The sequence below is a fragment of the Cololabis saira genome, chromosome 11 (assembly GCF_033807715.1).
Source record: "Cololabis saira isolate AMF1-May2022 chromosome 11, fColSai1.1, whole genome shotgun sequence".
Classification (NCBI taxonomy): domain Eukaryota; kingdom Metazoa; phylum Chordata; class Actinopteri; order Beloniformes; family Belonidae; genus Cololabis; species Cololabis saira.
This window is the reverse complement of record NC_084597.1, coordinates 25,392,864-25,420,440: the sequence shown is the minus strand read 5'-3', so window position 1 is coordinate 25,420,440 and position 27,577 is coordinate 25,392,864. Positions and strand designations below refer to the sequence as shown.

At 42.0% G+C, this 27,577-nt stretch overlaps 1 protein-coding gene across 2 annotated transcripts in view; it reads right to left on the bottom strand.

Moving 5' to 3' along the window:
* unc5cb (unc-5 netrin receptor Cb) overlaps window positions 1-27,577 on the bottom strand; it is a 133,315-nt gene that overhangs the window by 38,467 nt on the left and 67,271 nt on the right. For both annotated transcript variants that reach the window (XM_061734157.1, XM_061734158.1), the window contains exons 2-4: window positions 22,910-23,140; window positions 11,001-11,144; window positions 7,200-7,303 (exon numbers count right to left, since the gene is read on the bottom strand). In XM_061734157.1, the coding sequence (XP_061590141.1) occupies window positions 7,200-7,303; window positions 11,001-11,144; window positions 22,910-23,140 (479 nt within the window). The remainder of the gene's footprint in view (window positions 1-7,199; window positions 7,304-11,000; window positions 11,145-22,909; window positions 23,141-27,577) is intronic.

The following is a 27,577-nucleotide window of genomic DNA, read 5'->3' as shown; positions in this document are numbered from 1 at the left end:
GATAGTATAATGAATGCAAAATGTGTTTTGGTTTTGTACGACACTTGACTTTTGCTCGACTGTGTTTCCAGTGAACCTTCAGTTTGGTTGATGTCCTTTGAAGAATCGCAGCTTCTGTGTCCTTCCACTGTCACTTTTTCTCCCTTTAGCAAACAAAACTGGCTGCGAACCAGACTGCGGCAGCAAATGTAGGAGTAACCACCGGGTGGGATGTTTCTGCGCTCTGCCAGCACAAGACTAATTAGCCCAATATGCAGAATACACCGTCTACAATTCACACACTTGTTAAGAACCAATGCGAGGCAAAACCATTTATTACTCATCCTTGTGTCATAAATAGAGTGCACAGCAGTGTGTGGAGGTAGAGAAGGGTGTGAAGAGGAAGAGAGGTGAGGGGAAAAAAAGATCCACATTAATGTGTGAGTCTCCTCGACAGAGAAGTCATTATAAACCATCCAGCTCCTCCACGTGAAGGCTAACTATCTATCCAATGTTTATTTATTTGCCCTTGTTTCACAGAATATTTCTGGTTCAAGCTTGAACAACACACCTGGTGAATGTACCACAAAAAGTTTAAACTGATTATTAAATCAGCCAACAACAAGCCATATGCTCTGAATCTGCATGCATGACAGGCATGGAAATGTGAGCAGTATTAATATTAACGAGCCAAAATGAACAAAGGTTTGATAGCTTGAAATGTGATAAGAGGAGTGTTTGCATGTGCTGTTTGTAGTTGGGGTGAGATTGGTATTAATGGGAGGGAGGGTAAGCATAGGTGATAGAGTGTGTGTCAGATTGGTTGATACTGATAGTGTCCAGTCAAAAAAAAGAAAACCAATCTGAATATTAAAATTTTGGTCGTCAAGTACCTTTAGAAAACGTATTAAAACAGAAAGTATAGCTGCATGGGGTGCCAGATTTTCAATAAAGGTTTGTTTGTTTTCCCCTCTCTTTAAAAGGTAATTCTAGATTTTATTAAAAGTAAATCCATGAAGAGGAGCAGCAAAACCTTTTGAGACAGAGCAAAGTAATGCAATTTCTAACCCCGAGCAATTTTTTCACATTCAGTAAATATCTCCAACTATGTACTAGCTGTTTGTTTTGTAAGTACACTGTAAAAAATAAAAAATAAGAAACATAATTCACAAATTATTCATTCCTTTTTTCTTAAACTGTGAAAATAAAAAGTCAGCCTTTGATAAACTTAAACATTGTATAATTTTCATCCTGTTTATTTACAAACTCAGATCAAGTAAACATTTTACAGTAAATCTACAGGGGGATGGATCACTAAGGCAGCAGCAATGACCTTCTCTAGCTCATCTGTCTGCAGCTCTACACAGCTTGCTGAGGGCAAAGAAACACTTCTAAACTATCTCCAAGGACATGCAGACCTAGCTTGTCTCGTGCATGTGAACTCAAATTCCTTACCTCTTCTAATTGTTCACTGCTTATCATACAATCAATGCAAAGCTAAATGGAGTGTATATTCTAAAAGAAGTTAGTCTCATTGTTGTCTCAAATGTAGTTTCCTGTTTGATTTTATAGTATCTGCTCCTTGCTTCTTTTCATTGTGTCATAGGCTCTTACAGAATACATGTACAGAAACTGCTCTTTTCGTGTATCAAACCTGGATCACTGAACACAAAAGCAGTGACTGCGACAGCATAGAAGGGCTCACAACTGCCGGCTATTACAGGACATCACAGATTTCATGCAGTAAACCTGCAACGTTTGACAGGCGAGCACCTAAGGGGCAATTTCTGGTTGCATGCCACAGGGCTCTGGTTTGGTCCTCTGGCAAACTTTTTTCCACCGAGCACCTCAATCAAAATGGACTTCCTGTTTCCATGGGCACTGCTGTTGTTACTTTTGGTGTTCCTAGCACCCTTCATAATTCCCCTATACCCCATTCTTCCTAAGCTATTTATTTTGTGTATTCATTCATTCATTTTTTCACAAGGTGACTAATATGGTTCGGCCTTAAACCACCTATAAAGTGGAATCATGCCTAAAATAACCATTAATTCCTGGTGTTTAAGTGGTGTGACTTATGGAAAAAGTGGCAAATGGATCTCCATAGAGGATGAGAGGCAAGATTTTGGGAGTATATTACAATATGTATCATAACACTCCCGTGAGCCATTACAGGTCCATTTAGAGAGGAAACAAAATTTGAGCTTCGTAACTAAATCTCTGTCCCCACAGGACTAAAATAACCAGGCACAAATCTCAAAATTCAGCTCCAGCTCCTGCCTGGCCCTCTAAGATTTATCTGATTTAGCTTTTTATATTATTTTCCCTGAAGTGTGAAGTAAAGATCTTTGTGTTTCTTGGCTTTCTTCTCAGTAAAGCCATGACTTAATCATGGCAGCAGGGCCCATTCCCTGTGGAGCATCAATGACTTGTTACTTGCGATAGCACGGCAGGACCCTGGATGACTGAGGAGATGCCTGAATTAAAATCCTGCTGCCATGGAAACGGGCTTACCAGCTCATGGTGCTGCATCACCTCTGAACTTTTGTCTTTGTCTTGGGGCTGTGACAAGGGCTGTGAAATGGAGATGCAGGGCATGGCAAAAGAAAAGGGAACAATACGGCAACATTCTTTTCGCTGTCCATTTTATGAGGCTGTCACATAGTCGGTATGAAAAGAGGCCACTCTTATTGTGTAGAGGCCCTCAGGATGTTGATGAAAAAGCTTCATGGAGGCACTCAGAAAGGACAGATCTGCAGTGAGCTGATGGAAGCCCTCCAACCCCATCTTTACCTTTATTACTATAACTGTGGGCAGCACTCCACTAAGCCCACATTGCACTGGAACAGTGTATCAAGCTTTTTCTGCCAGATTGCTCCTTGTCTCTTGTTCTTTGAATAGTTACGTTTTTCCCTTCTCCTCTTGATTAAGTATATATCAAATATTCATGGCTATGGAAACGTGTAACAATGACTCTTAGGGAGCCTGCTGAGTGTCTAATTTATTCAGACCATATGAGATGCTCAGATGACTGAATCCTTCTGCTATTTAAGAACCCTCATTCGCTGTAATTCAGCTCTCCAAGACCAAAGCTCCATTTGTAATGGTCGCAACGAGAGCCAAAATAAATCTCTGCTGCTTGTTTTCTTTGTGAGTGTGTGTTAGTGTGAGATTTATGTTCATGTGTGCATGCTCCACAGCTCAGAAACTAGATACATTTGTGTAAATGTATATTTCAACAGTAGTCAGAATTAAGAAAACCTTAGATTGAGCTCGGATTTTAAAGTTCCTGTGAGATGTTGAATAAAAGCTATTCCACGTGTTTTGTCAGGAAAACTTCATCATCATACAAACTATCTGGACTATTCAGCATTATTCATACTTTTATGAACAGACTCCCCAGAAAGCCGACACAGACTCACAGTTACTTACATAAGATCACAAGATGTCATTACTATGGTTAACCGTCTTGACACCTTCTGATGTAAATCATCTGAAATGTGGGAAGACAAAAGAGTGAGGGCTGATACTGGCTCACATCAAACAGCATGGTGCTTTGTTGTAATCTGAGATCAAAACAAATTATAACTGACTTCCTTTGATTCTGCACGATGTGAGCTTCTTGTTGTTGGGAATATGTCTGAAACATTTCAACTGAATTTATTTCTAAAAGCTATGAAAATATCCGTCTAATATATGTCAATGCTTGTAACCATTATGGTTTTTTGATTTTAGGAGTGGAACATTATTTGCTGCAAAGATAAAACAAAACAAAAAAACAACTGTATTGCATCCTTGCACTTTTTGATATGTGAGAGCTGAACAGCAGTGATAACAAAAATCGGGTAAATGCATCCAGTGTACATTTTCTTAAAGTCTTCTTTACATTCTTTTATTTTTGTTTGATAAAAGAAAATCCAATAGTTTGGCTGCTGTTTTCACTTCATCCATGGTGAATCTATATTTGCCAGCTGGTCAGTCACAATCACTTTATTCACTCTTTAGGGCACATGCGTTATGACGTTTTTATCATTCTCACGCACTGAGAAATGTCCCTCACTATCAGCCCACATAATTAAAGAAAAGTGCTGTAGGAGCACGACTGTTATGGCTTTATTGCTGCCTGTCATCCTTCCAGCCTTTCACTAACTGCGAAGGCCTTTAAAAGAAACCCCAGAGCGAACTGATGGCTCACTGAAGGCCTGATGGCAATCCACTTACTGAACACCCTGAAAAACCATGGTGGCGCTCCTTCTCCTGCCTTCAGCCTCTCTCATCCCCACTATCACTATCACTGTTCCTGTCTTGAGCAGGTGAAATGTGACAGATGTTTACTTCGCTGCAAATTTCTGGAAATTCATGTGAAACCACAGGAGTTACATTTTTTTCCCTCTGGTGAGTTTGTGTTTGAGTTAGCCTGGAGAACACAGATGGAAAATACAAAAAAAAAAAAACTTTTGTCCTTATTTTTGTTCTGAAGTGGACATTGTATTCAGTTTTTTTGAATGGGAGAATATCAAGTGAAATGGAACTCTTTTAAAATCATTTTTTTAAGAGTGAGTAATAAAAAAGGATACAGGTGTTCTTATATGCACACACAAAAGTCAAGGATTCTGCATAACGGAAAGTAAACAGAAAACACTAAGGGCCCGATTTATTAAAGGTTTGCGTGTGTAAAAACGTGTGCAAACTTGACAGCACCCACAAACCAAAGTGCCAGCTGATCTACTAACAGCGTGCAAAGAGGACTGCGCCTCTCAAATGCGCAAAATAGCACACGCAATTCATTTAGTACTTTTGCCCTGATGAATAATCAATATGGGGCGTACCCACCAGAAATTGCTAAATACTGGGAGGGGAAGATGCAAATTGGTCCATTTACCACGCGCAATGAGATTTACCAAGCCAGAAAGTTTTTGCGTGGATTGTGATTGCGTCTGTATTTAATACGTTCGAAAGGAAGGTGCTAATCTCCACATGCAAAAGGAGAAATATTTTATTTGAATGTTAAATCGAGTATTATTCAGCAAAAGGTTGCCACAGGAGGCACATTAATTTTTTTATTTGTGATAATAAATAAATCACGTGTTTTCATGGAGAAAAAAGTGTTTCTCATTGTGCGCCTATACTTGTTCTGCAGTTGTCATACCCCGGTGTTGTGCCGTATTCAGCACCCCTGCCGTGAAAAGCACCCCCTCGTCTGACAAAAATGATATTCTCATTCCGTGTTCTGTTCATGTTCTGTTGTCCATGTTCTGTTTAGCGTCCAGTTTTGTGTTAATGATTCATGTTTAAATGCGCTCATGGATTCGGGTAAAAAAAAAAAAAAATCGGGTAAATGGTTATTGATGTCATTAATTAATAGCCTGCTTACTGTGTTGTCTTCCATAATATTTGTAAATATATATAATATAAACTCCTAAGTATGTGTTTGTGTGAGTGTGTATATATATAAATATATTGAAGTGTCAGTGTGTTGTTTTTTTTTCTTGGTCTACTTATCATTGAATATACGAGGGGGTGCTTTTCACGGCAGGGGTGCTGAATACAACAATTTGCCTCTTCCACTAATATCTCTATAACTCCAACTCGTCAAATTTCATTTTGCGCTTGCGACTATATCCTGCTTTCCATCCACTCTCCATGGCGCAAAGTTTGCGCCGCAAACCGTAAGACGCGCAACAGCTTATTTAAATACTGCAGTTTGCACCTGTTATCAATTGCGCACGCAATCTTAGTTGATCACCCGCAAAACACACAACAACAGCACGCGCAAACTTTTTCAGTGCACACGCAATTTAGTACTCTTTATTTAGGATCTTAGTAAATCGGGCCCTAAGTGTTTTCAAAGCACAGATGCACAGTCCAATTTGAATGTTTTTTTTCAAAGCTTTTGGGAGAGCTGAATAAATACTATAAAACTGCAACACATCCCGTCTTTGGATTTGATACAGTAGATCTTTAATGGTCCACGCAGAGCTTAAACAAACCAGCTTTTCTAGAATAAGCGGCTGACTTGATGTTGAGAGTAAGTACAAGAACATGGTTTCTTTTACTAAAAGCGAAGATGCTATTAATGCAGAAAAAGGCTCCAATTTACTCTTTGATGTACAGTACATCTCGATCGCGACACCAACTCCTTGAAGCATAAACTGTAAATGGACCATAATTGGACCCCAGCTGAGGCTTTCAATGCTGCACTAAGCCAATTTAGGATTTATAGTGACCTCACACACAGCTTCAGTGATACTATTTGGCTCTCACTGAAATGCTTCCAGAGTGAAGCTTGGATTGTACGAGGGGAGCCGGTCCGAAACTTTTGTCCATTTAGGTTGTCAGCACTTTCAACAGGGATAAATGCTTTACAGTTCCACCCACTTAGCACAGCTTTTCCAGGTCAGTCATAAGCCTTTACAGAGTTCTGTACCTTCGTCCCCAGCTGAAGAAAGAAAAAAAATCCTACCCATCAAACCCCACTTTCATCCGCTATGTATGTTCATGCTATCTCAATTGAAGCTTTTCAGATGGAGCTCTAATGGTGCTCCACTGTAGGGCAGCAAGGGTGCGGAGCAGGGAAGAGATACTGGCCAGGCTGTTGCACTGTGACATTTATTATTATTCCTCTCAGTAGATAATTACAGTTTTCTCTCCTTGAAATTGCAGAGACTGACTGATGTTCAGGACGTACCTAAAGGACTTTAATAGCCCAAGCAGCAGTGAAAATGTCTATCTGTGCAATGTACTGTGTCAGATTTATTTTGTTTTTTTTTGCTGCGATTCATGAAATTGAAATTTCTAAATTGAGGAAAAGTATGGCCTCAGGACACAGGTTTCAAATTTTCATGTTTAATATCAGAAAAAATCCCCTGCTGGCACTGCCAAAAATGTTATACATGTTTTTAATATATACTCACAGAAAATAAGTATTGTGGTTGTTGCATATTTTGCAAAAATATTGTATTTAAAGAAAAAAAAAAACACCAGAAAAGACTGTGACATTTAATCAGTAACTGACCCCAAAAAGTCAGTGAAAATCGCATAAACCTCTTTTCAGAGAAGCCAGTTCACTGGATTTGAGGTGAGAGCTTTTATCCGGGCTTAGTGTGGACAAGTGCGTGCATCGCTGTGGATAACATGTACATTTTAGAAGTGATCATTTCAAAGAAATTATTTCAAATATAAATGTATCAAAAGTCAGTAAAATGCCTTTTTAGATTTACCTCAGCTGCTGGGATGCCTTCTGGTGGACGACACTGCAGCAAAACTTCTTGTTCAAGTGATACTTCCTTCCCAAGAGGTTCCTGGTCAAATGTCTTCCTCAAGTCTTCAGGGAAAATATAAAAGTAAACAGTGCATTAGTAAGAACGTATAGTAGAGCAAAACGGATAGATACTGACAGAGAAATAGTAAAACATTCTGCATCTCGTGGAACTGCTGAGATTAAATGTTGATTCAATCAATAAGACTATACCCACAATAAAAAAAATTATAAGTAATTATAAATGGTCTAGTAATTAATATCATCAGCTTCTGTGCTTGAGCAATATAGAACAGATGATAATTAACCACTTTCCCTCATCTTTAACAGAAAGATGCATAACAGTACATTAAGTAAATGAAAGACACACACATACACACAGACACACCCACACTCCAGCTGAATGAGGAAAGAAACACCAGACTTCGGTTCAGTGCACAGAATATACCCCAATTCAAATCTTAAATATATGTGGAACCAATATGGCTCTCTTCTTTCCAGATTGCCATTAAAACAGATATATACTGTAGACTGCTTTTGAAAGTGTTTGCTGACATACTGTAAATAACAGAGGTCTTATTCCAAAGAGCTTCACATGTGTACATTAATTTCAAATTTGGTATATAATAAACTGAGATAACTTGAAAATGAGCAGGGATGCATATTGTATATACTGCAAAATGTCCACTCCAGATGTCAATGCAAACTTCACATAAATCACTTAAGACTCTAAAGACTCTTGGGCTCAGTGTGTAATAAGATATAGTACCCATATCTATCATGCTTAAGGAATGCTCTTCCGTGTCTGGGGAGTTTGTGAATGAATAGAAACAGAACGAACAGCATGAACACCTGCAATAAAAGGAGAAATCCCCAAAACTGATCAAGTTGGAGTTTAGTTTTCAGTTTTAGTTTTTATTTATGTTGAACGGCTGTTAGATTAGAAAACATAACTTTATATTGTATGCAGCTATTTCACTGTTCAAGTTTGTCTGCTCTGTATTTCCGAGAAAAAACTAGATAACGTATATAGAGAACACAGAATAGTCCTGGAAGTGCTGCAGAATATGCAAAGATATTTTGAGGCTCAGTATTTTTATTCAAAACATAATAGATCCATATAAAATGTATGTATCTACAACTAACAATTATTTTTGAAAATGTCTCTTCCACCTCAACCTGTGAGAATGCATGACTTGAGGGTAATATGCAATAACATAACAAATTTCAGTGCATTATGAAAACGGAAAGGGACAGTGTTGAATTTAAAGCAATTTCTTTTTAAAATTAAAAGTAGGAATGACTAGGGACTCATTCTTTCAGAAAGGTTTATGAGGTTTGCACCGAGGACACACTTAATTTTTTAAATCATAGCAGATGGGCAAGGATTGAGAAATAAGGCACAAAATGGTATATAAAAAAGAAGGTAGCGTACTTTTGTGCTTCTAATTTTCATTCTGCAATATCAACCACCTCCAACAGACAAAAGAATATGCAGACAAAGAATGACAGGTGAGGAAGCAATTGAGTCACTCATTCTCTCATGGTTTGATACACTTTGATTTACCGCATATGTGATACAGTGAAAATCTAATAAATTAAATTTGATTTGTTCACAGAAAGGTATTACAGAGTGTGCAAGTCTTCATGGGTACTGCCATGGAAGCTCAGCGTGCAGTGATTCAACTTGCCACTGGGCGGTTTAGAGTGGACCATAAAACCTGGCAGCTAGTAACTGGTGATAAGGTCCACGGAACGCTTCAGTTTAAACCAGATATATCAATAAAGGCAAGATCAAGCTAAGTATCAGACACGTGGAAAGAGAAAGGAAAGAAAAACAAAAAAAAACACACTTGCTGCTGCCATAAATTATAATTTTAGACTGGAGAATGTACATTTCAAAATAGTCCATTTCTGCACATTGAGTTCACCCTATAAACTTGAATTACACTATTAATTTTAATGGAAAAGCCCAATGTTTTTGAATCTATAAAGAAATCTAAATTTCCTTTTAATGACTTGCAATATTTTACAGACACAGCAAGTAACATGCGAGAGGATAATTTGCACTATATATTGTTATTGGATGTGGGTTTAAAAAATCCCTCCCCTCTGGAGTTTCTCCTTTCCTCACAACCCTGACTGGTGCCGTGGCACACTGGAGGGTGTGGGACCAGCTGAATCGACATTCCTGTGGGACTCGAAGCATTCTCTCCTCAGCACACAAACGCTTCCATCCTCGCAGTCCCACAGAAAGAAAGACAGACATATGACTACCATTACCGTAAGTGGATGTGTTTGGGTGCTCGTCATGCTGAATTACACCAGCCTCACGCTTCAGAAATGGCTTCTTTTCTGCTTAGTAAATCATTAGCTTCTGGTCCAAACCTGGATTAGGCCTGACAGTTAACATGTACGGAGTGTGATTTTCACTCATTAAGGAAGTTTCTTGTTATGTGGCTGAGGCTGTGGCTTACCTACACTTTTAAAAAAAAAAGGTCACAAACAAACAAAAAAAACAACCTTATTTCCAACTTTCACAGCAGCAATTACCCTGAACCAGACCTTTGAAAATCATTTCAATTAATGTGATTGGCCGATTCAATTTCTCAGCACATTCTTTTACTGCCTCTTTTTGGTAAGCAATCACTTCCTCCCAAAATGAAAGGCAATTAAAGCATTTTTATGGACTTCACATTGAGGAAGGGGGATCAGAGGGGCCCTGAATGTTCTCTCTTCCTCTCACCAGACTCTTAACACTTCTTTTTTTAAACTTAGTAACTCTGAATGTTCCTTCTTAAGTACAGCAACCTCTTAGCTAACAAGAGCTGGCTGTGACTCAGTGATTAAACTGTATATGTTTGGATGATGGGAGAGGAGAAGGAAAACAACCCCAGTTTCCATTAGCCAAACAGGATAGAATCTGGAACCGGCCAGAAGCCTGCCCGGATAGAAAGCCCAGCAGAGGAGCTAATTCATTCAGCAGAAGCTAATGGGAGTAAAAGAAGGGTCCATTGTGATTTGAGGGATAGGTTAGTTCTGGCAGGCTGCTCATCACGGTAGATTATAGGAGGTGGAGCAACGAGAGCCAACATGGTGGGAGACTCAGGGGCACTGTTCTAACTCACCAGGTCAGTATGTAAGACGTAATATGAATAGCTAAGAGTTTTTGAAATAAAGGGAATACACAAGATACCATGAGGAAGATGGGAGACAAACAGCTGAGGAATGATTTAAATAGTTACGTGATCCCGCATCAAGTCTTCTGGGGTTTCATTACTTTTCGGATTCTCATTGGAATATCCTTTGGGGAAACAGTTAAAATGAACCCACATTTCAGAGCCAGCACAGAATGTTTCTCATTACTTGGAAACAATTGCACTGTGCTTTTCAGTAGGAGGACAAATACAGAGACAGAGAACAAATGAGGACCACGCAGGAAAAAAAAAAAGACAGAACAGTGGTGTAAACATGCACCATATTGCTTCTCCACTGCAGATAAAAACTTCTTTAGCTCACTCTTTCGTCTGCTATTCCTCTCAAGGTTTACACTGTGCCCAGAGAAACCAATTCCTCAGAGTTTCTACTGACGAACACTTAAATCCAATGCCTTTGAAATCCTTATCCACAAATATTTCCAGAATCTGTGATGGTACACAAGTCCATCTGTGAGAAGCATTTTTTGTCTGCAGTCTGAAGGTTTTGTTTGGCGAGGAATACAAAGATTACGGAAGAAGATCACAACTGAAAAATGGTCACTCACAGGCGATGCGAACGTGAGCTTTTCGGCTCTTGGTGGTCCCAGCAGAGCTCCAGGCCACACATTGACACCAGAAGTCCTCTGGCCCAAACAGCTCCTCCACCTGCTGCCGGGTGATCTCTATGCTGGCCTCTCTTACAACCAGGCCTGCGAGGAAGGACAGAGAGGATGGGGGGAGAGGCAAGGAGGAAAAAAAGGATGGTGTGAAGTTCATAATAACTGACAGGAAACAGATGAAAAACTAAACACTAAAAAATAAATGGTTAAAATCAAACACCATAACCTCACACAATGTGTGTCAGTAAGGCCTGACTCTAAAGCCTTAGTGCTAAGCTGTTTACGTCCGGGCCCAGTGGGGGCGGATTCTCGGCGTCATGGCGAACACAATCCTGTTTGCTAACTCCACTGATTACTGCTCATTTGGGTGCCAGGACCCAAACAAACAAATCTTCCCCAGAACAAATGCCACTACCCACAGCTGCCACTCCAAAGAAGATTATGTTGCTGCCACAGCATGTGTATATCAGGGTTGTCCATATATGTTCATGTGTGTGAGAAAATGAATTATGCATTTATACATATGCATATATTATGCCATGCAACAACATTCACTGAAGATACTCATGCTTCCATGCAACATCATGCTTATTTTGGATTGTAACCGGTGCTGGTATTTCCTATCAGCAGTACAGCCAGCGGCCAAGAAAGCATCGACTACAGAGAGGCGCCGCTATTGCAGATCTAAATGTATCTCTGCAGGTATAAGTCTGCAGCAGGATCAAAATAAAAAAGGTGAACAACATTAAGCATCTTTTTTTGAAAATGAAGTGAAAGATAAACAAATACAGCCATATCCTCAAAATATAGTTTATTATCTTCCCCATCGCTAAATTAGTTAAAACCAAATAGAAGACACATTAAATACATTTAGAACTTGATTAAAAAGAAATTAATGTTATTTTTTTGACAAAAACAACAATAATAATAATGATTATAAAAATAGACAAAATTTGCAACAATTACATTACCATTAAAATTGAGAAAATAGTCCCTTTAATTCAGCTGCTGGGCAGAACAGTTTGAATTTTACATGGATTCTTGTTGGAAACTCTTTTTCAGTTATGCTTCAAAAGTTCTGGATATTTTTAAATTTTTATTACTAGAAAAACATTCATGCTGAGAACATGCCATGCCACCTAATCCCCCAAAAGTGCAGCTCTATTGGATTTAGATACGGGCCACCTTTTGGTAAAAAAGTCAAGTTGATGTCATTTTCCTGGAACTGTCATGCTCCTGTACCTGGTTAGCAGTGATGTGAGAGAGGACTAGGACATTTGCTACTATGAGGTTTTTTGTGTGCATAGGAAACATTGCCTGTAACATTACATCACCATCACTAGTCTGTGTAGTTATCACCACGTTGAAAATTGACCATAACAGAGACCCTGTTTACCCTGTGACAGACTGGCCACCTGCCTAGGGCGTACTCAACTCTTCACCAGAGTACGACTAGACTAAAATTGATGGATTGATAGATAATCTCTGTTCATTAAACCACTGGTTCTCATACTGAACTCACTTTCTTTCTTTTTTTCTTTTGGTGGGGATTATTGTACTATTACTAATAATGCACTGAAGTGGAAAAACCTGTAGAAATGTTTGTTGTTAAGAGGATGAGGGGACCGTGTTTGTTTTAGTTGTAATAAATATATTGGATTCTGGTCATAAACATTGACTTATGAGCAGGCAACAAGTTTAGAGTGGCAACAAAGTGATTAGCAGGATTTTCCATTTTGCTGATTTACAGCAATACCCTGTAACAATGTCTGTAACATTCTTTAGAGCAACAATTCCATACTTTGTTGTTGTTTTGTTTGATCAAAGAAATACAGTCAAATAGAGTGAATAAAATTTGATATTTGAGTGCCTTGTACTTTTATCAAATTAACATTAGCAACTCCTCCTTTTTTAACAGAGCATGTAGGGGATGCCGACTGTTGTCTTTGTGACATCATTATCATGTACTACCTTGAAAGGCGTCATAGATCATTGACTCATCAGTCTCCCATGGTGCATTCAGTCCGTAATTCAATATTTTTTTGCAATTTGATTCATTACTTAGGGATCATTGTTGAAACACAAACAAAGAAATAGACTGAAAAAAAAAAATTATATATATATATATATATATATATATATATATATATATATATATATATATATATATACACATATATACACACACACACACACACAGTATATATATATATATATATACACAGTATATACAGGCACCCTAACCCTAGGTGTCGGAAATTCTGGCTGAATGGAAAATGTTTCTAGAAATGGATGGTTAGAAAAATGAACATGCCATTTTATTTCAGGTTCAGTGCATTAACACAGCCTTCTTGTTCCGGCACACATGAGGCAAAGTGACATCCCACATACCAGCTTAACCCTCATGTAAAATTTACGCAGTGTGCCGATAGGCAGAGGAGCTGCCGTGTGTGTGTGCGTGTCACCACTCCCCTCTGTATATACGCTATGTGTCTACATGAATGTGCGAGGGACTGACTTATGCCAATGCATTTGCCTTGAGGAAGAGGATGTTTTGTTGGTTTAAGAATGTCAAAGATGGAGGTGATGTTGGGAAAGTGACCCATTGAGTGTAACAAAAGAAGAATCCCTAATGGAAGTAATGAATCGATCCTCAAAATTCTCAACATCTCAAACCAATGTGTGCATTTAAGAATAAGATAAGATAAGATAAGATAAGATAAGATAGTCATTTATTTCTCCCTAAATGGGGAAATTCACTTTGTGCAGCAGCAGTACACTCAACACACACATGCAGGGAAAGGGTAAAAAAAAGTAAAAAATATATCATTATGAAATATAAACAGTATATACATTGGAATGAAAAATAAAAAGTAAATGATAGGTAACATAATGCATGAACACTTAAAGGGGACCTATTATGGCAACTAATACCTATTTTAACCAGGCCTTGAATGTCTTAAAAACAAGCTTTTGATTGTTTTTGCTATTAGAAATTCATGGGACCCGGCCGGGCTCAGCCCAAAATGGCGACGTGGGCCCGCCTTCCTGTAGGCCCACCACCCGCAGGAAGGGCCGTGAGAGGCCGGTGCAATGGGGACTGGGTAGCAGTCATGGCGGGGTGCCTCGACGACCCAATCCCTGGACCAAAACCCTCACAGTGGGGACATGGAATGTCACCTCGCTGGGGAGGAAGGAGCCAGAGCTTGTGCGTGAGGTTGAGAGATACCGGCTAGAGATAGTCGGGCTCACCTCCACACATAGCTTGGGCTCTGGAACCCAGCTCCTTGAAAGGGGCTGGACCCTCCACTACTCTGGAGTTGCCCAGGGTGAGAGGCGGCGGGCTGGTGTGGGCTTGTTTATAGCCCCTCAGTTCAGTCGCCATATGTGTTGGAGTTCACCCCGATGAACGAGAGGGTTGCTTCCCTGCGCCTTGGGGTCGGGAAAAGGTCTCTCACTATTGTTTGTGCCTACGGGCCGAACAGCAGTGCGGAGTACCCGGCCTTCTTGGGGTCCCTGGGAGGGGTACTTGATAGTGCTCCAACTGGGGACTCCATTGTTCTACTGGGGGACTTCAACGCTCACGTGGGCAATGACAGGGATACCTGGAGAGGCGTAATTGGGAGGAACGGCCTCCCCGATCTGAACCCAAACGGTGTTTTGTTGTTGGACTTCTGTGCTAGTCACAGTTTGTCCATAACGAACACCATGTTCAGGCATAAAGGTGTCCATCAGTGCACGTGGCACCAGGACACCCTAGGCCGGAGGTCAATGATCGACTTTGTTGTCGTCTCATCTGACATTCGGCTGCATGTCTTGGACACTCGGGTGAAGAGAGGGGCTGAGCTGTCAACCGATCACCACCTGGTGGTGAGTTTGATGCGCTGGCGGAGGAGGAGTTTGGACAGACCGGGCAGACCCAAACGGATTGTGAGGGTCTGTTGGGAACGTCTGGCCGAGCCCTCTGTCAGGGACATTTTCAACTCCCACCTCCGAGAGAACTTCTCTCAGATCCCGTGGGAGGCAGGGGACATTGAGTCCGAGTGGACCATGTTCTCTGCCTCCATTGTCGACACAGCGGCTCAAGGTTGTGGACGCAAGGTCTCTGTTGCCTGTCGTGGCGGCAATCCTAGAACCCGGTGGTGGACACCGGAAGTACAGGATGCCGTCAGACTGAAGAAGGAGTCCTACCGGGCTATGTTGGCCTGTGGGACTCCTGACGCAGTAGATAGGTACCGGCAGGCCAAGCAAGCCGCAGCTCGGGCGGTCCTGGAGGCAAAAACTCGGGTCTGGGAGGAGTTCGGTGAGGCCATGGAGGAAGACTTTCAGTCGGCCTCGAGGAAATTCTGGAGGACCGTTCGGCGCCTCAGAAGGGGGAAGCAGTACTCTGCCGGCACCGTTTATGCTGTGGGTGGGGAGCTGTTGACCTCGACTGGGGACATCGTCGGACGGTGGAAGGAATACTTTGAGGATCTCCTCAACCCGACTGACATGCCTTCCATTGAGGAAGCAGAGAGTGGGGACGTGCTCATCCATCACCCAAGCCGAGGTCACCGAGGTAGTTCGTAAGCTCCTCAGTGGCAGGGCACCGGGGGTGGATGAGATCCGTCCTGAGTACCTCAAGTCTCTGGATGTCGTAGGGATGTCGTGGTTGACACGCCTCTGCGACATTGCATGGAGGAAGGGGACAGTACCGCTGGAGTTGCAAACCGGGGTGGTGGTCCCTCTTTTTAAAAATGGGGACCGGAGAGTGTGTTCCAACTATAGGGGGATCACACTTTTCAGCCTACCCGGGAAAGTCTACCCCAGGGTACTGGAGAGGAGAATATGGCCGATAGTTGAACCTCGGATTCAGGAGGAACAATGCGGTTTTCGTCCCGGTCGTGGAACACTGGACCAGCTCTATACCCTCCGAAGGGTGCTCGAGGGTGCATGGGAATTTGCCCAACCAGTCTACATGTGTTTTGTGGATCTGGAGAAGGCATTTGTCCGTGTCCCTCGTGCCATTCTGTGGGGGGTGCTCAGTGAGTATGGAGTCCAGGGCCCTCTATTAAGGGGGCTGTCCGGTCTCTGTATGATCGGAGCAGGAGTTTGGTTCGCATTGCCGGCAGTAGATCAGACTTGTTCCCGGTGCATTTTGGACTTCGGCAGCATGCCCTTTGTCACCGGTCCTGTTCATAATTTTTATGGACAGGATTTCTAGGCGCAGCCAGGGGCCGGAGGGGATCCGGTTTGGGAACCTCAGAATTTCATCTCTGCTTTTTGTGGATGATGTTGTCCTGTTGGCTTCATTGGACCGGGACCTTCAGCATGTGCTGGGGCGGTTTGAGGCCGACTGCGACGCGGCAGGGATGAGAATCAGCACCTCCAAAACCGAGGCCATGGTTCTCCATCGGGAAAGGGTGGCGTGCCTTCTCCGGGTGGGTGGAGAAGTCCTACTTCAGGTGGAGGAGTTCAAGTATCTCGGGATGTTGTTCACGAGTGAGGGAACGATGGAGCATGAGATTGACAGACGGATCGGTGCATCGTCCGCAGTTATGCGGTCGATGTACCGGACCGTCGTGGTGTAGAAGGAGCTGAGTCGAAAGGCGAAGCTCTCGATTTACCGGTCAATCTACGCACCTACCCTCACCTATGGTCATGAACTTTGGGTAGTGACCGAAAGGACGAGATCGCAAATACAAGCGAGTTTCCTCCGCAGGGTGGCTGGATGCTCCCTTAAAGATAGGCTGAGGAGTTCGGTCACCCGGGAGGAGCTCGGAGTCGAGCCGCTGCTCCTTCACATTGAGAGGAGTCAGTTGAGGTGGCTTGGGCATCTGTACCGGATGCCTCCTGGACGCCTCCCTAGGGAGGTGTTCCAGGCATGTCCCTCTGGGAGGAGACCCCGGCCCCCCTGTCCGGATTCAGCGAGATAATGTGCCCTACAAACTCATACGATAGTCCAACATACTTACTGACAAAATAAAAAAATACTTTATAACCTGTGAATAACTGAATGCCCATTCCTTATATTTTGCAGATCAGCCCTGCACAATTTTACAGTTCTCAGGAAAAATACTAGAAATGTTCTATACATTTTCTTTGCATTGCAATCTTCTCTCTAGTGCTGTAATTCTATTCAATTGTATTATTATTTTATAAAGCTTCCTCATTGCGAATTACACAATTTTATGATCACTATTATTATTCTATGTGTCGGTTGTTGATATTGTCAGTAATTTCAGAATTACCAAAACCATGCCAGCGAGTGAACGCTGGGCCAATGTTTATTCTTGTCCGGGCATTTAGCTTGTTACTCTCCCGCTTTCTTTTTTCGCCTCCTCCGATAAAACTTTTATTTTCTTCGGTTTTTTCGCTGCTTCGGCCATGATACCAGCTTCTGCTGAGCTCTGCGCTCCACGTCCCGCCCAGCTTTCGTCTCGACTACAAATCGGGAAGGAGGGGGAAGTGACATATGACGTACCATCTACCTCAAAGTTACATAGTGCCAGTGAAGGCGATACAGAACTCCTCAGACCATGACAGAGGTGTCATTAAACCTGTTGTAAGTTGATGTACCATCACAATGACTCTGGAAATATTATATTAAGGTGGAAAAGTGCTGCTTTAATATGCTTGTGTTGACCAGATACCCTACCAGAGTACCTTAAAGGGGACACATGGGGGAAAAAAATCCTGAGATCAATTCCTTGACTATAATGAAGTCACTACTCTTAAACTCCTAAACAACACAGTTGCACCAGCATAGAGCATTTGCGCTGCAAAATTTTGTTGGCATTTCAACCAAATTGCATCAGAGACATTTAATACCTCAGCAAAACACGGCAACTTGAAAAAATGCCACATCCCCTTTTAGAGTAATTCATGAATTTACGGCTTTTTTGCGGCTAAATATGAAGTTTATATAAAGCTTCAAAACATATCAGTAGGCCTACTCTGAATTCTGTTACAGGGTTTTCACAGCTAGCAGTTTTCATACAGCATAGCATTACAGTTATGACAACAGAACAGAAATGACTGCTCAACTTGGATTTAATGAGAGACAAAATGATTGTAATAAGGGGCTACTTCACACCTGTCAATGCAGCCATTAGCTCTTGAAATTATTCTACAATATGCTGCATTCATGGTTGGCTGACGCTAGGTGCTTCATTTGAGATGATTCAAGATTAATGAGGCTATTATTGTGAGCTAGCCTAGCTCCTCATTTTAGCACTAGCTAACATTATTGATCATACCAGTTAGGAAAGAGAGGAGGCGTGGGCCATTGAAGACGATCTGGAGGAGGAGGAAGGAGGAGTGAATGCTTGGATTATCTATGGAGATGAAGAGTACTCCTGTTTGATCTTCTACCTCCTATCTCAGAAAGTGACAAGCTGTCTCTGGTGTATATTACACCAGCTGTTTATAATTAACTTGCTGTGCATTTTCTCAGATCAATGCTTGTTTTGCTCACAAGAGACTATAGCCAGTCCTCAACACTGGAAGGCAAATGTTGCAGAATACAGGAGATGGCAAGGCAATGGTCTAATGGTGAATCATGACTGTGAAATAAGAGAACAAAAAAAAAAGAATTACATATATATATATATATATATATATATATATATATATATATATATATATATATATATATATATATATATATATAGGCTATATATATGGAAAAGTGTGATTTCATGTTAAACAGGAGTTGATTAAGGTTAGTTTTATACCCTGTGAATTTTTTTTCAAATCTGATGTGCCATGTTTGATTTACATCCACTAAAATCTTTGGGTGTGACATGTAATGGTGGACAATTTCTTCATAGAGAGCTGGAGGTGAGTAGTTACAACATCCATACTGCTGATTGTACTGCATCTACTGATGACGCAATTATTTGGCTTTCAGCCAGTTGGTTTTTATTATGCAAATATTTGGTTCATCCAGTACAAAAAAAAATGGAGGGCTTTTATGTTTTTTCTGTTACAATATCAGATCAAAAGAGATTTTTCCATCTATCTATTAACTATGCACCCTCGTCGCTATCTGGGGTCAAAGGGATGTGTTGGGGCCTAGCCCAGCTCTCATAAGGCAAGAGGCAGATCAACACTGAATGGGTTGGCGCACGCACGCACGCACGCACGCGCACACACACACACACACACACACACACACACACACACACACACACACACACACACACACACACACACACACACACACACACACACACACACACACACACACACACACACACACACACACACACACACACACACACACACACACACACACACACACACACACACACACACACACACACACACACACACACACACACACACACACACCTACAGAAATACTCCTTCACAGTTACAGTGGGGCAAAAAAGTATTTAGTCAGCCACCAATTATGCAAGTTCTCCCACTTAAAAAGATGAGAGAGGCCTGTAATTTTCATCATAGGTACACTTCAACTATGAGAGACAGATGGGGGGAAATAATCCAGGAAATCACATGTAGCATTTTTACTAAATTAATTGGTAAATTCCTCAGTAAAATAAGTATTTGGTCACCTACAAACAAGCAAGATTTCTGGCTTTCACAGACCTGTAACTTCTTCTTTAAGAGGCTCCTCTGTCCTCCACTCGTTACCTGTAATGGTACCCCTTTTCCACTAAACCGGTTCCAGGGGTGGTTCTGGGGCAGTGCTGGTACTGGTTCACAAATCGTTAAACTTGCGAACCAGCTGAGAACCGGTTTACTTTTTCATAGTTCGGGGTGCTAAGGGGAGCCACGTCATTATGTCACTGCAAACGTCAGTTACGTCACTGCGTTTACACTGGCGCGAAAGTTGAAGCAACAACAACGTATTTTTGCTGTAATACGGACTTGGTCCGCGTAGCACCCTCCGCGGACCATATCGCTAAAAGACAGGTTGTGTCCTCCACGGACCACTGCTGCATATTATTTGCCGCTTATTTGAAAATGGCGGCGTCTTGCAGTCTTGCCATTGGTCCTAACAACTCCACCCCCCTCCACTCAAGTAAGCGGTTCTTTCCTCTAGCCCAGCAAAGAGTTACCTGCTACCTTGGAGCCGTATTTTCTGGCCCGGAACCAGTTCTTTGTCAGTGGAAACAAAAAGCCCGGTTCCAAACTCAGCACTGGCCCAGAACCAGCCCTGGAACCAGTTTTGTGGAAAAGGGGTAGATGTTGCACTGATTTCAACAGAAGATGGGGAAGCTTTGGCTCTACTCCATGGAACACATAAGTGGGGCCCAAGTTAACTCAGAGACACTTCATGAGCACCTCAGGAAATTGTATCCACCTTTGGCCAAATTGGCCAAATCTGTCCCTTTTAAGATTCTCGCTGAATATCTCGAGTCATTATGACACTGGAAAATTAATCTAGGAAATCAAGTCAAATTTTTCCCTGACATTAATGCATGATGGATAGTAATCTAAATGTCTTAGTGCTAAAAGTCCGTGGACAGTTCTGCACATAGTTTTCAAATGAGAATGTAAAACATCTGGAGAAATCCACCGTGGATGCAATCTGAAGTCTAAATGAGTGCCTGCAGTTCCCCTCTTCAGTCTCTTGCAGTCTCTTAACATTTCGTTCTGTGTTATTTGTATAAGCTCATTGGCTCTCTCCAACATGACAGTAAGCCACAGAAAAAAAGAGACAAGAGGGAAGGGGGAAAAAAAAAAAATCAAGGAGCGAGAGATCCAATTTCTTCAGGCTCATTATTAGTGGTATTGACCAGGGCTGACCGGTTTCTATCGGTGTTCCTTTTCTGTCAATCTGGGGAAATCAGAGAGCAATGGAGTGGGCTGAGAGGAGTACACACATCCACCACGTTCTTGTGGTGTAGTGTGTGTTTTGTGTGCATTGCAAGAGCATAAATGAATGAATATCTGTGCTGTAAATAGCCCGTGGATATTGCTATGTAGAGTGGGTGTGTGTATGATCTGTGGGTTGTTTTCCATGTTGATGCTTTAGCACAAAACCTCCTGAAACAAAGGCTAGGAGCCTCTGCTACCCTATCCCTCTTCTTCGTGACAATCATTACTCTGAAACACATGCTCAGATTTGTGCACTCCTCCTGTTGCACACTAAATGAAACTATTTGGGGTCTCTTTTTCCAAACCTATACTGTGCTTGCTGCACAAACCTTTGTGCCTGCTTTTGCATCTTTTCCCAGTCCGGTAACACTCTTATTGTTTACATGCTGATTGTTGTTTCTAATTCCGTGTTTTGTCATGTAGTTTTGTTCTAACGCCACTTGAGAAGTATATTTTTATCACATATCTTAATAAAACATGCCCTCCATTCCTTGAAGTGTGTTGGGTTACAAGACCCAACATTCACATTAAAGTAAGGGAGAAACTGACAGTGTATGTCTCTGTGAGCCGGCAGACGTGTGTGGCAAAACAGTGGAATGAAAAGGGTAAATGCAATGTGATTGGTACCTGTGGGCGACAGAAAGAACTCAATTTCCAATACAGCAGCTGAATGCAGCCTATCAGTGCTGGGCTTTTGTGTGTAATGGCTCTGGTGCCTTCAGGGGCTGAGGTTTTTAGAAAACAACCCTGCTAGAGCCTCGGTACCTTCACTTTCTTTAGATGCCAACAAACATGCACAGCCTTTAAGACTCACACATCAAAGAACTGAAAGTGGCTGTGATATTCCAATTTCATGTCATCATTAGGACTCTGTTAATCAACACTTTTCTTCAGATAGAGTGATGCAATGAGTTCCTTAAACAGAGTAGCCAGCAACACAATGGCTTGCGTATTTTGTGAGTTTGTGCAGACATCTTGCAGCAAATGTTGCTTACAATCCTGCATTAAAGAAAAAATGTTAATTCATATAAATTGATAGCTTAATGATGACGACAGGCAATATCATTGCCAAGTCTGAAGCAAAATATTATTATCCTGCACAGTACAGGTAGGCCTACAGTTAAGTTCACGGAGACATGTCCAAACATGAGAGCTGCAGGTTTATGCTCATGTTTTGTAATTTCAGTCAATTAATTCAGCCTCAGATTTTGTTCTAATGCAGTTCCCTGGGCGTAATTGATGGTGTGGACCTTTCCGAAGTTGATTGAAAAAAGAGCTAGCTGTGATCACACAATGTGTTGCAATTGGAAAACGGCAACTGTGGGAATAAATGCAAACTACTGAGGCCACAAGTGGTATCAAGTTAACCTGAATGATTGAGGGCACTTGCTCAGGGGGTGAAGGGTCAGACTAAAGACATTAGATGCATCTAGGGAAGCACAGATACAGCACAAATATTAACAGCTGTGGCAACAAACTTAACAATCAACAAAATTAAAATAGGCAAACATAAAAGACTATAAAAGAAAACAGCTACTTTTAAAGTGGGTTCCTTAATTGCAGCAATCCAAAACTGCACCCTGAGGAAGAAGCATCTGGCTTTGGCACTGCTGCTCTTTTTGGCATTTTCATGTCTCTCTGTGATTCTTAGAGTTCATCCGACAAGCTAATACATATATGTTAGGTTAGTCAGTTCTTTGAAATTGGCAAAGAGCGTAATTGAGTGCCTGCCCTTATGCTTTAGCCTTGTAATAGACTGCTAACCTGTCCAGCCTGTACCAAACCTCTGGCTCAGTGTCATCCAGGATAAACTCCAGCCTTCTCCATTGTCAGGTGCGGGAAGCTAATGGATGGATGTGTGAAAGAATGTTTTTGTAATCAAGAGCAGATATTTTTTGGGGGAAAAAAACATTCAGAAAAGGGATTTTGAATCAGGAGTGATCAGGTTGCAGGTATAACATTTGTTAGATATAATAATAGGCAACATGATATCTTGTAGAGTGCAGCTATAGCTCGTCTTTACTCACCTGAGTTTTCATCAACCCTTTCTTCCACTGTATGCTCCTTTTGGTGCACCCACTCGCTGTTGCACTTGAAGTATATCTGGGTGGCTGGCGTGGCCTTGCAGTACAGGTTAACTGGCTTGTTCTTGACTATGTAGGCCTCTTCTGGTTCCATCAAAAACACGGGTAAGGGCTCTGGGGGGTCTGAAGGAAACGTTTCTGGCAGCTCACCCAGACCAATGAAGTCATCGTCAACTGTGAAGAGAGAAACACCGTCAAGATGGAGGGAGAGGTGAGGACAGAGTTAAAAAGAGAGATGGGTGCAAAAGAGAAGAAGAAAAACCACAGAAAGAAAGAGAAAGAATGACTTGGAATAGAAGAAAGGCAGGCAAGAGACAGTGGGAGAGTATTATAGCCACAGCCATTGCATGGGATTAACCATTCCCGCTGCACTCAGTGAAATCCCTATCATTTGATATTTTGGAATGTTTACACAAGTGTATTTTGGAGAGCAGGAAGTTCTGGGATTCCTCTCAGGAAACAAGGCTGCATGCATTTTCAGAAACTGGCCCATGCTGTGGTCGAACCACAACCAGCTACTGCTGACCAGCGAGAGATTTGTAGCCAACAATGAGCAGCAGGGTTCAGAGGTTGACTCTCCAAATCTAAATTTATAAGCTATTCTCCTGTGTGCATCTCTTTCTCAGCACGCACGCACGCACGCACGCACGCACGCACGCACGCACGCACACACACATTATCTCTCACAGACACTTAAATGCATACACATAGTCACGCAGCAGATCTAATGACCTCAGGCTTTTGGCCCAGTTTGTGCCATTCCTCGGATACTTCTGCACTAGACAGATACGCTTCCCTGTAATTACAACTCCCTTTCATCTTCGTGTCTTAAATCACATACACACAACTCCACACGTACGCGCAAACGCATACACACGCACACAAACACGAACAAATGCTCGCAGTAGCACTAATATGCTGGTGTGCTTCGCTAACTTTCGAACTCTTTGAAGAAAGGATGAAGCCTATTCGCCACCCCATTTGTCACCTCAAGAACTGTTCTATTCTTACCATCGAACCGGTAGACATTAATTATTCACAAGTGTGAAAGAAAGAAGGCAGCGTAATAGAGACAGAGACACAGTGCGAAACATAAGGTAAGAGAGAGGAAGGGGGGAAAGGGAGAGACAGCGATAGTAACTCAGTCAGTCAGACACAGATTGATACATCGAAATAGAGTTAGGCAGACAGTCACTAACATAGCACAAGAGGACAGAAACAGGACAGGAAGGCAGACTGTTCAGGACTGTTCAGATAAAGGAGTTTATCAGCCCATCAGTAATTCTTCCATGCCGTTATATCTATCTGCTTCTCTGGCCTGCGCGGACACGCTGGAGCCTTGTTGTCTGACAGAGGTTGCCTCATGAATGCTTTGGAAGCACTAAATAATGTCTCGACCGAGATGATATCTCTCTGCGATGTCTCGCTAATGTTATCTCTTCCTCCATACCTGCCATGGATTGAAGATGATTGCCTGGAAATGTAAGTGCAGGAGCAGCCTCACTACGAGAGAGAGAAAGGGGGATTTACCGGTGCTGGTCACAGCGCTGGTCTGTGCTTGTTTGTGGTTGACTGACTCCATCAGATAAAAAGTCAAACCTGTTCTCGCTTTTCATTGGTTTGTGATATGCTTCTTATTAACTGGAGGCGTTAAAGCCTCGAGTGATCTCTGACCTTTCAGAGCAGCGGTTTGCTTTACCGCTTGTGTTTGAGTGGGCGTACTGAAGAACTGTAACAACACCATTAGCTGTCCTGATCAGCTTTCATCCGTTTCTGTCTCAATAAGAAATAACTTTCAAACTTTCTTCTCCATTAGATCTTTATGTAGGTGATGGCCCTATAATGTGGAAATCTATTTCAGTAAACCTTGGCTCTGTTCCTTTGTGCTCAACAGTCCTTAGTCCACCCACATTCTCAGCCAAAGGGACCCTGACCCAGAAACAGGCAAAGAGAGCCAAGGAAACTCATTAGAGATTGTGTTAACCTTGTCTCCATTATCTCTCCATCTCTCTCACTCTCCCTCCTGGCTCTGCGGCTTTGTCAAATTGTGAGGCAGCAAGATCTGAAGCATCCATGAAAGTGCAGAACCCTTGCAAACAGAGAGGCGCATGCTTTGTCTGCTCACGCGCAATGTGCACACACTTGCTCACAGATATTTGAATTCATCAACTTCCTCCATGCAAGAAATAACAAATTCAAGTGAATAGAAGTAGCCCTGCAGTGAAAAATCTGCCCAAAAATGAAAAAAGGACATCACATGACAAAATGAAAGACCCTAACCAATCATGCCCCCCACCCTCACCCCAACATCCAGCACTTGCATCCCTCCCTCGCAACTCCCCACTGCTGAACAGAATCCTGGGAGCAGGAAAAAGCTAAGTGACAAAATATTACTTTTATCAGCATCCTGGTCCCACTGCCACCAACTGAACGCAGCTTCGAGGTTTGCATATCACCATTTTCAAGATGAGCCAATCGTTGCGGATTCAGAAAACAGAGCTACTCTAACCATATTGTTGTATTTTTGCATTTTAAAAATTCAGTTTGAAACACTTTTTCTCTCTATTTTAGTCTCTTATCCTTTTTAACAGAGGCATTATTACAGTTTGTTCCACTGTTATATGGATTTCTTTAAGCATTTGTAATTTTCTAGCTTGATTTTAATCAGAAAATTTCTAAACTGCTTTCATATTGAGTGTTTAAAATTTTATAAAATGTGTCCTTGCTGCACTTTTATTCATATTGTATTTTTACTCTGTAATTGGGTTGAGTTTTCCTAATATATACTGCAAGTCTTGTTAGTGAATATTTTAGGGCTCAAATTGAAAAATAGCTGAAAACAATAAGCTCAACTTCTCAACTATGAAAATGGTTTCACAGATAGATAATCTGCTAAATGATGTGTGAAATGTATATATATCGTATAGTCAATTAATTTGTCAGGTACAAGCCTGAATTATGTGGGGGGAAAAAATAGCAGAGCTCATTCAGAAGAATGATCACATCTTATTCAACTAATCTGAGTTTAACATGTGGAATTGAAGCAACATAAAAAGAGATTCTTGGCAAGCAGCCGCTCTTCTGCTTGGGTCTCCTCCAAAACTTGTGGGAGTGTAGCAATATTAAGGAATGAGCAAGATACTATCGCAAAAATCCTAAGAGAAGACATTGTTCAAGTTCTGAACTAAATAATCACAAAGAGGTACAATTTGAGCTTTAAAAAGAGGTGTTACATACAGACACAGAAGTGTGACACCGCTAAGCACTAGCTAGCTCCATGAAGACCAAACATTTCTCAAGTACTGTAAACTGAAATGAGTAACAAACCCCTGAGGCATTGTTACTTCTCAATTCAGCAATCAGTATACCACCATTACTCGAACTTCAATGCATCGGCCACATTAATGAGGTCTATTGTGCTGAGAACAGTGAAAACTGATAACAGGAGAGTCACAGTAAATTAGACATCGAGTCAGTGTCCACATTGTGTTGACTGCATCCCAGGATTTGGCTAATCTTCTCTTGACCCTTTAACTTATACACTTCAGACACTAAATGCTTTAACAGTTTTGCCTTTAAAGGGGAGCTATTATGAAAAACACGTTTTTTCTTGCTTTAACATATATAAAGTGGTCTCCCCTCACCCTGCCAACGCAGTGAAGGAGGAAAGCAACCAAATTCTGCAGTGTACAGCCGCCCGGATGATCCTTCCAGTGTCTTGTGACTTTTACGAGCCGTTCAGATTCTGCTCCCGTCGTGAGTCACGGGGGGAGCGATTTCCATAGGTCGGCCTCCCCTGCGTGAAACCACGCCCACAACTAACTCCGCCGGGACAAGAACTCATTGTTTCGTAGCGGTATATCGTGTGTGCTAACAACTTCACCTCGGGCTGTTTCAACAACGAGGGACAGTAAAAATTAGGTTTTGCTTCGACACTTACCCTCATAAAAGGATCAGTACCAACAGTACGGACCCGGCAACAGCACACGAGTCAGCGGTAAGTGACGTTCATTTTTTATGTTACTTATATTTGTCTACGGGTAACACCGGAGCTCCAGTGAGTGGCTCCGGTTGCTCCAGTGTTACCTAACGGGTAACACCGGAGCCACTCACCGGAGCCACTCACCGTAGCTCTGGTGTTACCCGTTAGGTAACACCAGCAGCAACCGTATTACAGCAGAACCGTAATTCAGGCTTTAAGATCCCAGGGAGTCGTTTACACCGTGTCATAAACGCATGCGAGCGTCCGACTATCGCGTCGAGTTGCGTGACATCGGACGCTCTCTGTCCACACTGAAACCGTTAAACTCGCGGCCAGTTAGGACAGTCCAATAGAAAATAAAGCAATGGAATTTATTTTGTCCCTGACGCTCGCTCACATGGGACACGCTTTAATAGTGTATGCAGCCGGCTGCTCTTCAGAGCGAGGCTTTGTGTCCTCCCCTGCTACACGTCATTCAGGCAGCCAATCAGCACAGAGCCTCATTATCATAGCCTCCCCTCCCCTCAGAATCCCTCATAGAGAATGAGGTTAGAAACGGTAAAAATAAAGACATGGCCCAAAGGCTGAATTTCTAATTTATGTAGAAAAATAAAATAAAAAGCTTGTTT